A 12,254-nucleotide genomic window follows, 5' to 3' on the forward strand; every position below is an offset into this window, starting at 1 on the left:
CCAGACCGGGAGCCAATGTAGGTCAGCAAACATGGGGGTGACGGGTAAACAGGGCGAGTTAGGATACGGGCAGCAGAGCTTTGGATGAGCTCAAGTTTATGGAGGGCAGAAAATGGGAGGCCAGCCAGGAGAGCATTGGAATAGTCAAGTCTAGAGGTAACAAATGCATGGATGAGGGTTTCAGCAGCAGATAAGCTAAGGCGGGGCAGAGATGGGCAAAGGATGGAACGGATATGTGGTCGAAAGCTCATCTTAGGATCAAATAGAATACCAAGGTTGTGAATGGTCTGGTTCAGCCTCAGACAGTGGCCAGGGGGAGAGATGGAGTCGGTGGCTAGGGAATGGAGTTTGTGGCGGGGACTGAAGACAATGGCTTCAGTCTCCCCAATAATTAGTTGGAGGAATTAGCAGAGTGACAAATCAGGGACAGCAGAGGGGTCGAGAGAGGTGGTGGCGAGGTAGAGCTGGGCGTCGTCAGCATACCTGACGTTGTGTTTTCGGATGATGAAGCCGAGGGATAGCATGTAGATGAGAAATAAGAGGGGGCTTGGGATAGATCCTGTGGGGACTCCAGAGGTAATGGTGCAGGAATGGGAAGAGAATCCATTGCAGGTGATTCACTGGCTATGACTGGACAGATAAGAATGGAACCAGGCGAGCGTAGTCCCGCCCAGCTGAATGACGGAGGAGGAGGATGGTGTGGTCAACAGTGTCAAAGGCTGCAGACAAGTCGAAAAGAATGAGGGGGGATAGTTTACCACGGTCACAGTCACGTAGGATGTCATTTGTGACTTTGATAAGGGCCGTTTCAGTACTGCGCAATGAGTGGAGGATAGTTACATAATACAAATTGTGTGTGTAAAATCAATCCCAGTCATTTAAGCAGTGTGGTCTCTAGGCCTGATGAACCCAATCTTCTCCATTCTGGCCAGGAATAGTGGTGTCACTATATGCAACCATAAATCTCTCTGCTGCTCAGTCTCTGCCCAAATAGTTTTGTATCATCAGCAAATTTAAGAATACTACCTACAGGCACCCTGTTCCATATCATTCATAAATATTATGAACAAAAGAGAACCTACAACAGATCCCTTTGAAATACCACTGGTTACTTTTTCGCAGAGAGGGCATTTTCCCTTTATCTCCACCCTCTGTCCTCTGTTGCTAAATTAATTCTCAAACTATATAAATAACTTGTCTTCTATTCCATAACCTTCCCTGTGAGTCAAAGGTGATGAACTTTGTCAAACACCTTTTCAAAATCTAAGTGAATTATATCTACTAAATTACTTTAAAGGGTAATGGTGTTTATGGTACTGGATTAGCAATCGAGAAGTTGTGAGTGCATATAATTTTATAAATTTGGTCATTTGTGGGCTAGCACCAGAAAAACACCATGAAAGCTACTGAATTGTTATAAAAACCCAACTAGTTCACAAACACCCTTCAGGGAAGGAAACCTGACACCCTTACCCAGTCTGGCCTACATCTGACTCCAGTCCCACACTATGTGGTTAACTCTTAATGCCCTCAGGGCAACTAGGAATGGGCAATAAATACGAGCTTACCAGTGTCACCCACATGGCAAGAGCAAATTTCAAAAGACTTTTGTCCACTAGCTTAGTTACCTTCTCAAAGGCACGATCAATTATTTCTAAACCATTCAGACTACTGCCTATGATACTTGCGCTCTTTAAATGTTCATTTATAGCATCTTGCAGAATGCCCCAAGCATTTTTCTCACCATGGATATTAGTCGCTTGCGCTTAAGAGTTGAATTGTCAACACCCTCAGAAACTCATTTATTGTTATATGTACAGAGGTTCTCACTAATTTTGAATTTAACCCTGTTTGTTCCATACCTGCTCTCATTAGTTTTGCAAATAAAACAGCTTTACTTTGTTCTATTAGAAAAAGATCATCTGCCTTGTACTATGTCAGAATCTGCAACTGCAGCCTTGAATTATGTTTACTGTTATTGTGATAAAACTGAAGCAGTTTTCTTGTTTTAGCTTTATCGAGGTTCCTTTAATTCACTCACTCGTCATAAGGGCCTAGATTTTCCAATTGGGGTGCACCTCCGCCCACGATGGAGTTGCCCCCCCGACCCCTACTGAACTTCAGGTCACAGGATCATTTAAATAAATGAGGCAGGCTCCTCAGCCTCTGCCAGGGAATACTGATGAGATAGGGGCAGAGTTTTGCTGTGGTAGGCCCCGGAGTGTAGGGATACCAACAGCTTCCAAGCTGCCAGTCAAATGTGCCAAAGTCTTTTCTGAATTTTTTCCATTATCTGTTTAGCAACCAGTTATTTTTGAAGGCGCTCGACAATTATTCAAGTCCAGAAAGTTTCAGTAACTGTTTTTGGGAATATTTAAGGAGCTGTAGCTGTTCAGATCTTTGAGTCAGTTTGGAACTTCCAAGGGATATAGTTCCACATAACGCAACTCCCACATTGGTAAGAAATATAAGAAAACTTGTATCTGCAAAAGAATAGCTTAGCATTTAGATTGCAGCCTTTTATTCTTTTGCTTTCAAGGGACTTCATGGAAGAATTTGTACTGTAAATCCCTTGGACGTGACACGGGAGATCTATTTTTGCTGCCTCTGCATCATAAGGGAGGATGTTGCGGAGTTGTAACATCTGCTGTAAGATGACCTACAGGCAACATCTGGAACAGTGACAACTCTTCCCATGGAAATGAAGATTACCACAGCATGAAACTTTCAAGATCCTTTTCAAACTACTGCAGGAGACACCTGCCACACCAGGCAGCCTGCACTGCATACGTGTATCAAGCAAATGGCAATCATTGTGGGGCCGATAATGTGCTGTCTGCGCAGTGCTGTGGGTGCCCGCATTCTGTGTGCTTGCGCACAAATAAGCTGACCTCACCCGATAATGTGAAATCGACTCCATTTGAATAATTTTCTGGCTCTCTTGCCATGTTGCTCATGACACAGTAGGAGTGCCAGCGAGGCAGGCCTCAATTTCAAGTGCTAGCAACCAGTAAAGGGCCGTTGGCTCCCCATTGAGTGCCGGGATGTTTTCCAGGGGATGGAAGGAGATGGTGGTTAGAATGAAAAGAGAAAGGGGGAGAGGGAGAAAAAGAGCAGGAGCGGGGATGGCCATCAAGGGGTAAATTTCTATTGTTTTATGGGGCCTCCCCTTCAGGTCCCTTTGCCAGTTGCAATATGGGGAGTCCCCCTAATTTACATAATTTCCATGGCCCTTTTAAGCCCGGTGCATAATTTCTCCTCAGTTCGCCTGCATCAGGCTACATTGAGCCCCCTAGCCACATTGAGGGCCTCAGACCTCGACGCCCAATAAAACAGGGAGTAGGCGCCCATTGAGTTTCAGTGCATCAGGTGCCCACTTTCGCATCATTAGCCTTTATGTTTGGAAGGGGAAACACCTTCATGAGTATTTTGGGGAAAAGGACATCAGTTGGACAGAGTGGAGAGATCTCACTGAGTGGCAAAGTATCATCAACCCCACAGCCTACATGAAGAGAAATGGGCTGCACTCAATTAGTGTTCAGGTACTATCTGACAAAAGAAACATCATTATGCACATTTTCCAGGAAGCAGCCATGATGCCTTCACTATGTGGCAGTCCATGCTGCCCACATTATTTGAAGGAGGAATACTGGACAGGTAGCTGTTTGGAGACTAGAGCTAATCAATGCACTCATGGCTGTCGATCCCACTGAGAAAGCCCTAACAGCTGGGGAGCATCTCGGGCTGGAAGCCTGAGTATGTTTGCTGTTCCTTGGCCACTACTTCCACCTGCAAGAAAAGTGTGCCATCCAGATTTGGCACAATGAAAGAATGTGTGCAAAAGGACAATGCTTTAAATGGAACTCCTAGAGGGTATGGTAGTTCTCAACTTAAGTTTGTGCTGTGCTTGATGGACCCCACCAAGAAATGTGAATAAAAATGAGGAGAACACTCATTTTCATCTTGCTCTTAATACCAATAAATTTCTTCCTATTTGCAGCCAGGTACAAGGGACCTGTGTGACTGCTTGAACTCGGTGGAGGAACTCCTTCCATGCAAATTCACCTGTGTTTTTAGAGAAGGGGGACATCAACCTTCAAATAACACCATCTTCCTTTGGTGCACCTGCAACTTAACCCAATTTTCACATAATCTGGGCTGATGGGAGTTCTCCCATTCGTCCACTGAAACTTTGGCAGAAGAGTGTAGAAACTCCGGACAAACAGAATAAACAGCCATTTTTTTCTAGGGTTTCTGCAGCTTTTCCACAAAAATTACGGCAGATGAGTGGGAGAACCCCCACATTCACCCCCAACTTGTCTGACACTGCGCTTAGAAAGCTTACCTGATTTAGACATTATCAACTTAAGTCACATATTTAGCTCCACATTTCCTGGCAAAACATTTAATACTGGCTGAAAATGATTTCAAAGTTCCTTTTTTTTACCATCATACTGATTGTATTATTCAAATCTTTAAAAGATTTAAGTTTCAATTACTTTTTTCATATGGAGTGATAAATTATGTCAGTTTTGGGGTGGGGTAATTGTGTAATAAAATCATATAGTTAGTTCACACTGAATATAATGCACATGCACTTTTGGTTGGTGGCATTTTGGTAGCAAGTAGGCTGTGCTGGTTCTTAATCAGCTTAGAATGACTTAAGTAATCAATGTCAATATTTACAAAATGCACAATATAAAATTATAGCCTAGATCTGCTGGTAAAGAAAGAAAGACTTACGTTTATATAATGCCTTTCACGAACTCAGGACATCCCAAAGCACTTTACAGCCAATGAAGTACTTTTGAAGTGTAGTCAATTTTTTAGTGTAGGATATGCGGCAGCCAATTTGCTCACGGCAAGGTCCCACAAACAGCAATGAGATAATGACCAGATAATCTATTTTAATTATGTTGGTTGAGGGATAAATGTAAGCTAGAACGCCAGGGAGATTTCCTCTGTTCTTCTTCGAATAGTGCCATGGGATCGTTTATGTCCACCTGAGAGGACAGATGTCCCATCTGCAGGACGACACCTCCGACATTGTAGCACTCCCTCAGTACTGCACAAAAGTGTCAGCCTAGATAATGTGCTCAAGTCTCTGGACTGGGGCTTGAACTCACAACCTTCTGAGAGAGCTACCAACTGAGCCAAGGATGACTGGCAGGTATAGGTGCAGTTTAGTCACAAATGACTAGAAACAAATCCAAAGCATTTCAATCTGCTTCCAACCATTGTCAAGGCAGAAGTGAAGAGGAGTAAGAAGTGACAGAAAAAAATGAAGTGAAAGGAAAACCAACGTGGCAGAACGAAACAGGGTCTATGGGCAAGTGACAGAGCAGCCCAGCATGCAACTCCATTTAATGGCTGATGAAGAGGAGGTGATGCTATACATGATAGTTGCAAGGAGCATGGCCCTGTTTGCCATTTCAAGGAACCATCCCCATAGAGTAGCATTGTAGTATGCCTGGAAGGACATGGAGGCAGGTTTGAAACTGCAGCTAACCTACTGTCGCTGGTCGTCCAAGGCTTATGCTTCATGGTAGCTCCACATGTCTTTGCAGCAGATAGCAAAGCTCTGTATCTGGCTCTCTCCTGACGAAGAGCCTGTGAAGACAGTTTCCCATAGTTGTTGAAGGAAGGTGTGCCATGGCTTGCAGATATGGTAGCATCTCTGTGCAAGTGGTCAATGCTGGCTCTAGATCTTTCTGGAATGCCTCCTTTCAGGCAGTACCTCATAAAGCCTGATGTATTATGATTGGAGTGCTTCTGGAAAGCCATCCAGCAGGAAGTTAAGTCAGGTTTTCACACATCGTATTTGTGTCATTGGTCTGCTATCCCGATTGGGCAATTGGAGTCTCAATGTGCACTAATCCATGTGCACATTTAAGATTAGTAAAGAAAAAGTACTGGAGAAATTAATGGGACCAAAAGCTGACAAATCCCCTGGACCTGATGGCCTACATCCTAGAGTTTTAAAAGAGGTGCCTGCAGAGATAGTAGATGCATTGGTTTTGATCTTGTAGAATTTCCTAGATTCTAGAACGGTCCCCGTGGATTGGAAGGTAGCAAATGCAACACCGCTACTCAAGAAAGGAGGGAGAGAGAAAACAGGGAACTATAGGCCAGTTAACCTGACATCAGCAGTAGGGAAAATGCTAGAATCTATTATTAAGGATGTGCTAAGAGGGCACTTAGAAAATCATAATATGATTAGGCTGAGTAGACACGGTTTTATGAAAGGGAAATCTTATTTGACAAATCTATTCGAGTTTTTTAGGGTGTAACAGGGTAGATAAGGGGGAACCAGTGGATGTAGTATATTTGGATTTTCAAAAGGCATTCGATAAGGTGCCACACAAGAGGTTGTTACACAAGATAGGGGCTCATGGGATTGGGGGTAATATATTAGCATGGATTGAGGATTGGTTAAAGTACAGAAAACAGAGAGTAGGGATAAACTGGTCATTTTAGGTTGTAACTAGTGGGGTGCTGCAAGGATCAGTGTTTGGGCCTCAGCTATTAACAATATACATCAATGACTTGAATGAGGGGACCGAATGTAATGTATCCAAGTCTGCTGATGATACAAAGCTAAGTGGGAAAGTAAGCTGTTAGGAGGATGCAAAGAGGCTGCAAATGGATATAGACAGGTTAATGAGCGGGCGAGAAGGTGGGGAAATAATGAAATTATCCAGTTTGGTAGGAAGGATAGAAAAGCAGAATATTTTTTAAAAGGTGAGAGACTAAGAAATGTTGGTAGTCAGGATGATTTGGGTGTTCTTGCACATGAATCACAGAAAGTTAACATGCAGGTACAGCAAGCAATTAGGAAGGCAAATGGTATGTTAGCTTTTATTGCAAGGGAGTTGGAGTACAAGAGTAAGGAGATCTTGCTGCAATTATATAGGGCTCTGGTGAGAACATACCTGGAGTACTATGTACCGTTTTGTCTCCTTATCTAAGGAAGGATATGCTTGCCCTAGAGGGGGTGCAACGAAGGTTCACTGGATTGATTCCTGGGATGAGAGGGTTGTCCTATGAGGACAGATTGAGTAGAATGGGCCTATACTCTTTGGGGTTTAGAAGAATGAGAGGTGATCTCATTGAAACGTATAAGATTCTTAGAGGGCTTGACGGGGTAGATGCTGAGAGGCTGTTTCCCCTGGCTGGAGAGTCTAGAACTAGAGGTCATAGTCTCAAGATAAGGGGTCGGCCATTTAGGACTGAGATGAGGAAAAATTTCTTCACTGAGAGGGTTATGAATCTTTGGAATTCTCTATCCCAGAGGGCTGTGGATGCTAAGTTGCTGAGTATATTCAAGACTGAGATCGATGGATATTTGGACACTATGGGAATGAAGGGATATGGGGATAGGGTGGGAAGTGGATTTGAGGTAGAAGATCAACCATGATCTTATTAAATGGTGGAGAAGGCTCAAGTGGCTGTATGGCCTACTCCTGCTCTTATTTCTTATGTTCTTATGTACTGGCTCACCTTTGTCTATAGATGCAGGTGCGAGGGTACAGGTGGGTGCGCACAGAACACTTCTACTGCAGCCTGATCTGCAGGCATCCCTCTATTGTCCACCACCCCTCTCTTCGTCCTCTGAAAAGCTTAGATATAGGGGAATGCCCATTCTGGCATTAATGGAGCTGTCAAAAAATAGGCGGCAGCAGACCAACTGCCACAAAGCTCCTGAATCCTGCCCAGCAGCAGAAGGAAACAAAATCAAGAAAAATGCTGCAGAAATGCCCTGATAATTGATCACTGAATCCTCTCACTGGGCCCTTTAAAACGTACTTCTGTTTACAGCTCACTCCCTTTCAACTCATTATATATGGACGTGAGGATCACTCCTCATAATTCTTGTTAGAAGTCAGAAAATTGGATGCACAACAAAATGACATCATCCTTCCTTCATTTAAATATTATGGTGTTTTGGATGGGAGCTTCCTGCCCTCATTCTTTTCCATGTCAGAAATGCACTTGATATGCAAAGTAGGTGGAGATCTGGCATTATAGTTCTCCACCCAACTTCCCACTCGGGTCAATGGAATTACACCTGTTTATTGGCGAACCTGATTAGAAAATATACCCTCTTAGATCTTGGTTATAGCTTTGGTACTAAATTGGCAATCATTGCTCAGAGAAGCCACAAAGGTAGCTGGTGTTGGAAATGGAAGTGTGTCACACTGTTACAACAAAGTATGTTCTTCTGAGGTTAGGATTGAGATACATTGTTGGGACAGAGTGGAGGGTACTTTTACTCTGCGTCTGGTTGTGCTATACCTGACCTGGGAGTGTTTGATGTTTGGGAGACTGAAATAGAAAGTGTTCCCCAGAATGGACACCTTGATAAACATAAAACTCATGAAATAAAATATTTAAAAGTACAGGTGCATTTATTGTACTAATCAATGATATATGAAATCAGAACATCCAAATAATAATAAAGTCCTGTTACAATGTGGGGAGGGGGGTGGGGGAAGGATTGGATGAATCACCAACTTTAGCTGTAATCCAGCTTTCGTTTATCCTAGCAACAGTCTGCTCCAAAGAGAATCACTTGTACTGTAAAAAGAGTTGAACTCCAACAAAAGCCATCTAAAGCAACCTGACAAACTGTTTTGAATGGAAGACTAAAAATCTCTGTGGTGACTCAATAACATCTTTAGAGTGCACCAGGAGATTATGCATTTGAAATCAGCAAAGAATTTGCATCAGTTCACAATATATGTTCTCTGAATGGTGCTGTGATTAATATTCTAACCGTTTTAAAGCCTGAGAAAGTTAGTGAATGCAAGATGACGTTTCCTGATGCTTGGCAGTGAAGAGAGAATTGTTGTTTGAAGCATCTGTGTTTGGCTTGTTTGTGCTTGCCAGCACAGCCAGCTAATAAAGCCTGCTATCAGATGTCATTTGCATATGAACAAAACAGAGAAAAAAAGCTCTTATAAATTTTGGATAAGATCGAGTTTGGGAAATGTCAGTCTAAAGTAAATAATGGAAGCAACGAATTAAAAGGGGAGCTAACTTGTTGTACATTAAAAATAAGTAATATTTGACTGATTTCTCAGCTTCATTCTAAGTTACATTACTTATTGCAGTGAAATAGAATGTTTGCAAAGATTAATTGATACCATGCAAGTTATATGCAGAATATAATGTTAAAAATCCATAGAACAACCCTTTGTTATAATAATACATAACTGGATTACAAATCTGACTGTTGCGTGAAGCACTGAAAGGACCATTGACAGGTTTATGCTAACTAACCACTCTGAAGTCTGAATGCTTGAGACTGCTCACAGTTTACTGCTACTGGCAGGGAAGCTTGCCCTATGGCTCATGTTCGTCTGCTTTTCAGTCCTTTACTGCCCTGCAAGCACTTGTATTTACATTCAATGTTCAGCAATTTAAGCTGTGCTAGAATTCATTAAATTGTCCCAGCTAAAATCCGTTCTTAATTACTTTAAATGCAATTTTACATTATTCCTTTGAAAATTGACAATTCCGGAATCCTCAATGACAGTCATTCACTGTAGTGAAAATAAAAGCATAATAAGTTCTTGAACTCAACAGTAAGGACCAGACAGAGACAGTTCCAGCTAAAATTTTCCCACATATAAAATCAATTATACAAGTGCCAAACGGATCCCACAGTCCTGCATTGGGTCACCTATAAATTTGAACTAAGATGTATGCAAAGTATTTTAAAAGATGTTTGAAGTATTGACTGGGAAATTCCTCGGAGCTGCTCCCACTCCACTGGCGTTACTATTGTCAGAAATGTAGCTGAAAATCCGAAGAATTTCCCAGCCATTGGAATTTAGAAGCAATTCTAATATACAGAATTTTATGAATTCAGAATGAAAATCAAGGTTTAAAAAAATGTCTGTTTCCATCTAAAGGAATTCTCTTGAAGAAAATTCCTTGGTAACACTCTTTCACCTGTAGTGTTTATGAATTATGGGTATAATGCAGTTTATACCAGAAAAGTCAGAAAATTGCCCCTGTTATGCCTAAGCAGTGCGTGATTGAGATAAGCTCACTTTATGAGTCATGTCAACTCAGCTCGACTCAGTTGAACCTCTATTGCTCGTAACTTACCAGGCACAATGCCATTTTGTGGCTTATATTCCAATTAAGCCATCACTCCTCATCATAAATCAATCAGCGTGACAATATCCTATATTTGTCTTATACTTAGTGGTATAAACAAATTATCTAAATAGCAAATGACTGTACAGTAAATAGTATAACAGCAATAGCTTGCATTTATATAATGCCTTTAATGGAGAAAAATGGAGAAAGAGTGGGGGAATGGGATTAAGTGGATAGCTCTTTCAGAGAATCAGCACAGGTACTGCTTCACTGCTATTATTCTGAGGGTGAATTTCCAAGGGAACTCTCCCGCTTGTCCGCTATAACTTTGGCAGAAGAGCTGTAGAAACCCCAGAAAAACAGCAATATGTATTTGTGTATTTATATTATACAAATAGCTGAAAAATTTGCTTCATTTCACTCTAGTTCACAGTATTTTAAAGAAAGAGTTGAATTTTTATAGCACCTTTCACAACCTCAAGACGTCCCAAAGTGCTTTACAGCCAATGAAGTAATTTTGAATTGAAGTTACTGTTGTAGTGTAAGGAAACTTGCCAGCCAATTTGCACACAGCAAGGTCCCACTAACAGTAATGAGATAATGACCAGGTAATCTGTTTTAGTGATGTTGGCTGAGGAATAAATGTTGGCCAGGATACCGGGAATAGTGCCTTGGGATCTCTTATGGGATGTTATTCACTGTCTGCTCCCAGTCATCTAGTCATTAAACTAAATGGATCCTTTTATATTTAACAGTAAAAATCACATCATAAATCATTAAGTACTATGCAGATCCCACAAAAGGACAACAGTCCTGCACTAAGTCACCTATAAATTTGCATAAGATTCTTCTCAAAGTTTTTTAAAAATCCTTTGAAATACTGAAATTTAGAAAGAATGTATAATATATAACTAAAGCAAGTTTTTATATTGAGAATAAATTCAAGTTTGTAAATGGCATATCTATAAAAATCCAACCTTGCAACATGTTAGCTATAATAAAAAATTAAATTCCAACAATACACTTTTTATACATATTGAATTATAAATAAAAACATACTTATTTAAACATGTAATAGTTCAGGTAAAGTACATTATGATAAACAAGACGTGAAATCATTACTTAATATAAATGTTCTAAAATGTCTAAGTAAAAATAAAAGTGAGCTTACCAACACACGTGAAGTTATCATCAGCTAAGCGGTAACCATCCAAACATCTCCACTCCACAGAGAGAGATAGGTTTGTCAAAACAGCACTGAAGACCACTGACAGAAGAGGTAACAGTATCATAATCTCCAGTGTTTTTGACTAACTGCAGCGAACAATTCACTGTTTTTTAAGCATATCTTCAGGGCAAAAGCATAAAGGGTGACTCTAGAATAAATCTACATGGTCTGTAGCATTTTCTCACAATTCCTATTTCTCTTTTTTTTCCATCGTGGAGTTCTATACTTTTACAAACTGCAGCTCCCTTGGAATGCCTTGCAGGGTTTTGTAGCTTTTTGGAAGTAAAGTATGAAATGCCTGACACTCTTGTGACAGATTTGACACATTTAAAAAATCCAGATCAGTTGGTAATTACAAAATTTCCCTCAAGTATTAAGTCTTCAGATAAAAGTAACTTAAAGTACAATAATGCAGTGCTGTCTCCCAGTGCTCTTTTTAATGCAACATTTTCTTTGCTGAATGAGGTGTTCTGCTCTCTCCAAAGTACTTGTTTGCATACATTTATAAGGGCTCCCCTCCTCCACTCACCCTCAGCAGCACGAGAGTTCGATTCACCCCACCCCTTTCTGTTTTTTTAATACCAGTTGACTTAGACCTCTTTCAAATATACATGTGGGCAAACCAATACCAAAGAGAAGTCAGCCAAAGAACAGAGAGCCATAATTCATATTTTCCCTGTCTGTACAAGTCTGTAGCTTGCATGTTGAATGCGAATAATCATATTTTTGATTGTCTCACTCAGAACCGACAGTAAATATCAGATTTTCAAAAGGGCAGCGGAGTCAAACGTAGTTCACCACTGTTTTCTTATGCAGTATTAAAAAAAATTGTATTTTGTAAGCTCTTTTAAGTCAAATAATATCTTTACTTTACACTTTGCATGCAGATTAAATGATCCCGTTAAATTAAACAGAT

The 12,254-nt window shown here is 40.9% G+C and overlaps 1 protein-coding gene across 1 annotated transcript in view; it reads right to left on the bottom strand.

Annotated features, from left to right (window-relative positions):
• egf (epidermal growth factor) overlaps positions 1–11,760 on the bottom strand; it is a 108,362-nt gene extending 96,602 nt beyond the window's left edge. The window contains exon 1 of the mRNA XM_068007125.1: positions 11,282–11,760. Within this exon, the coding sequence (XP_067863226.1) occupies positions 11,282–11,402 (121 nt within the window). The 5' untranslated portion in view covers positions 11,403–11,760. The remainder of the gene's footprint in view (positions 1–11,281) is intronic.
• Between the last annotated feature and the right edge of the window lie 494 nt (positions 11,761–12,254).

The sequence above is a fragment of the Heptranchias perlo genome, chromosome 1 (assembly GCF_035084215.1).
Source record: "Heptranchias perlo isolate sHepPer1 chromosome 1, sHepPer1.hap1, whole genome shotgun sequence".
Taxonomy (NCBI): domain Eukaryota; kingdom Metazoa; phylum Chordata; class Chondrichthyes; order Hexanchiformes; family Hexanchidae; genus Heptranchias; species Heptranchias perlo.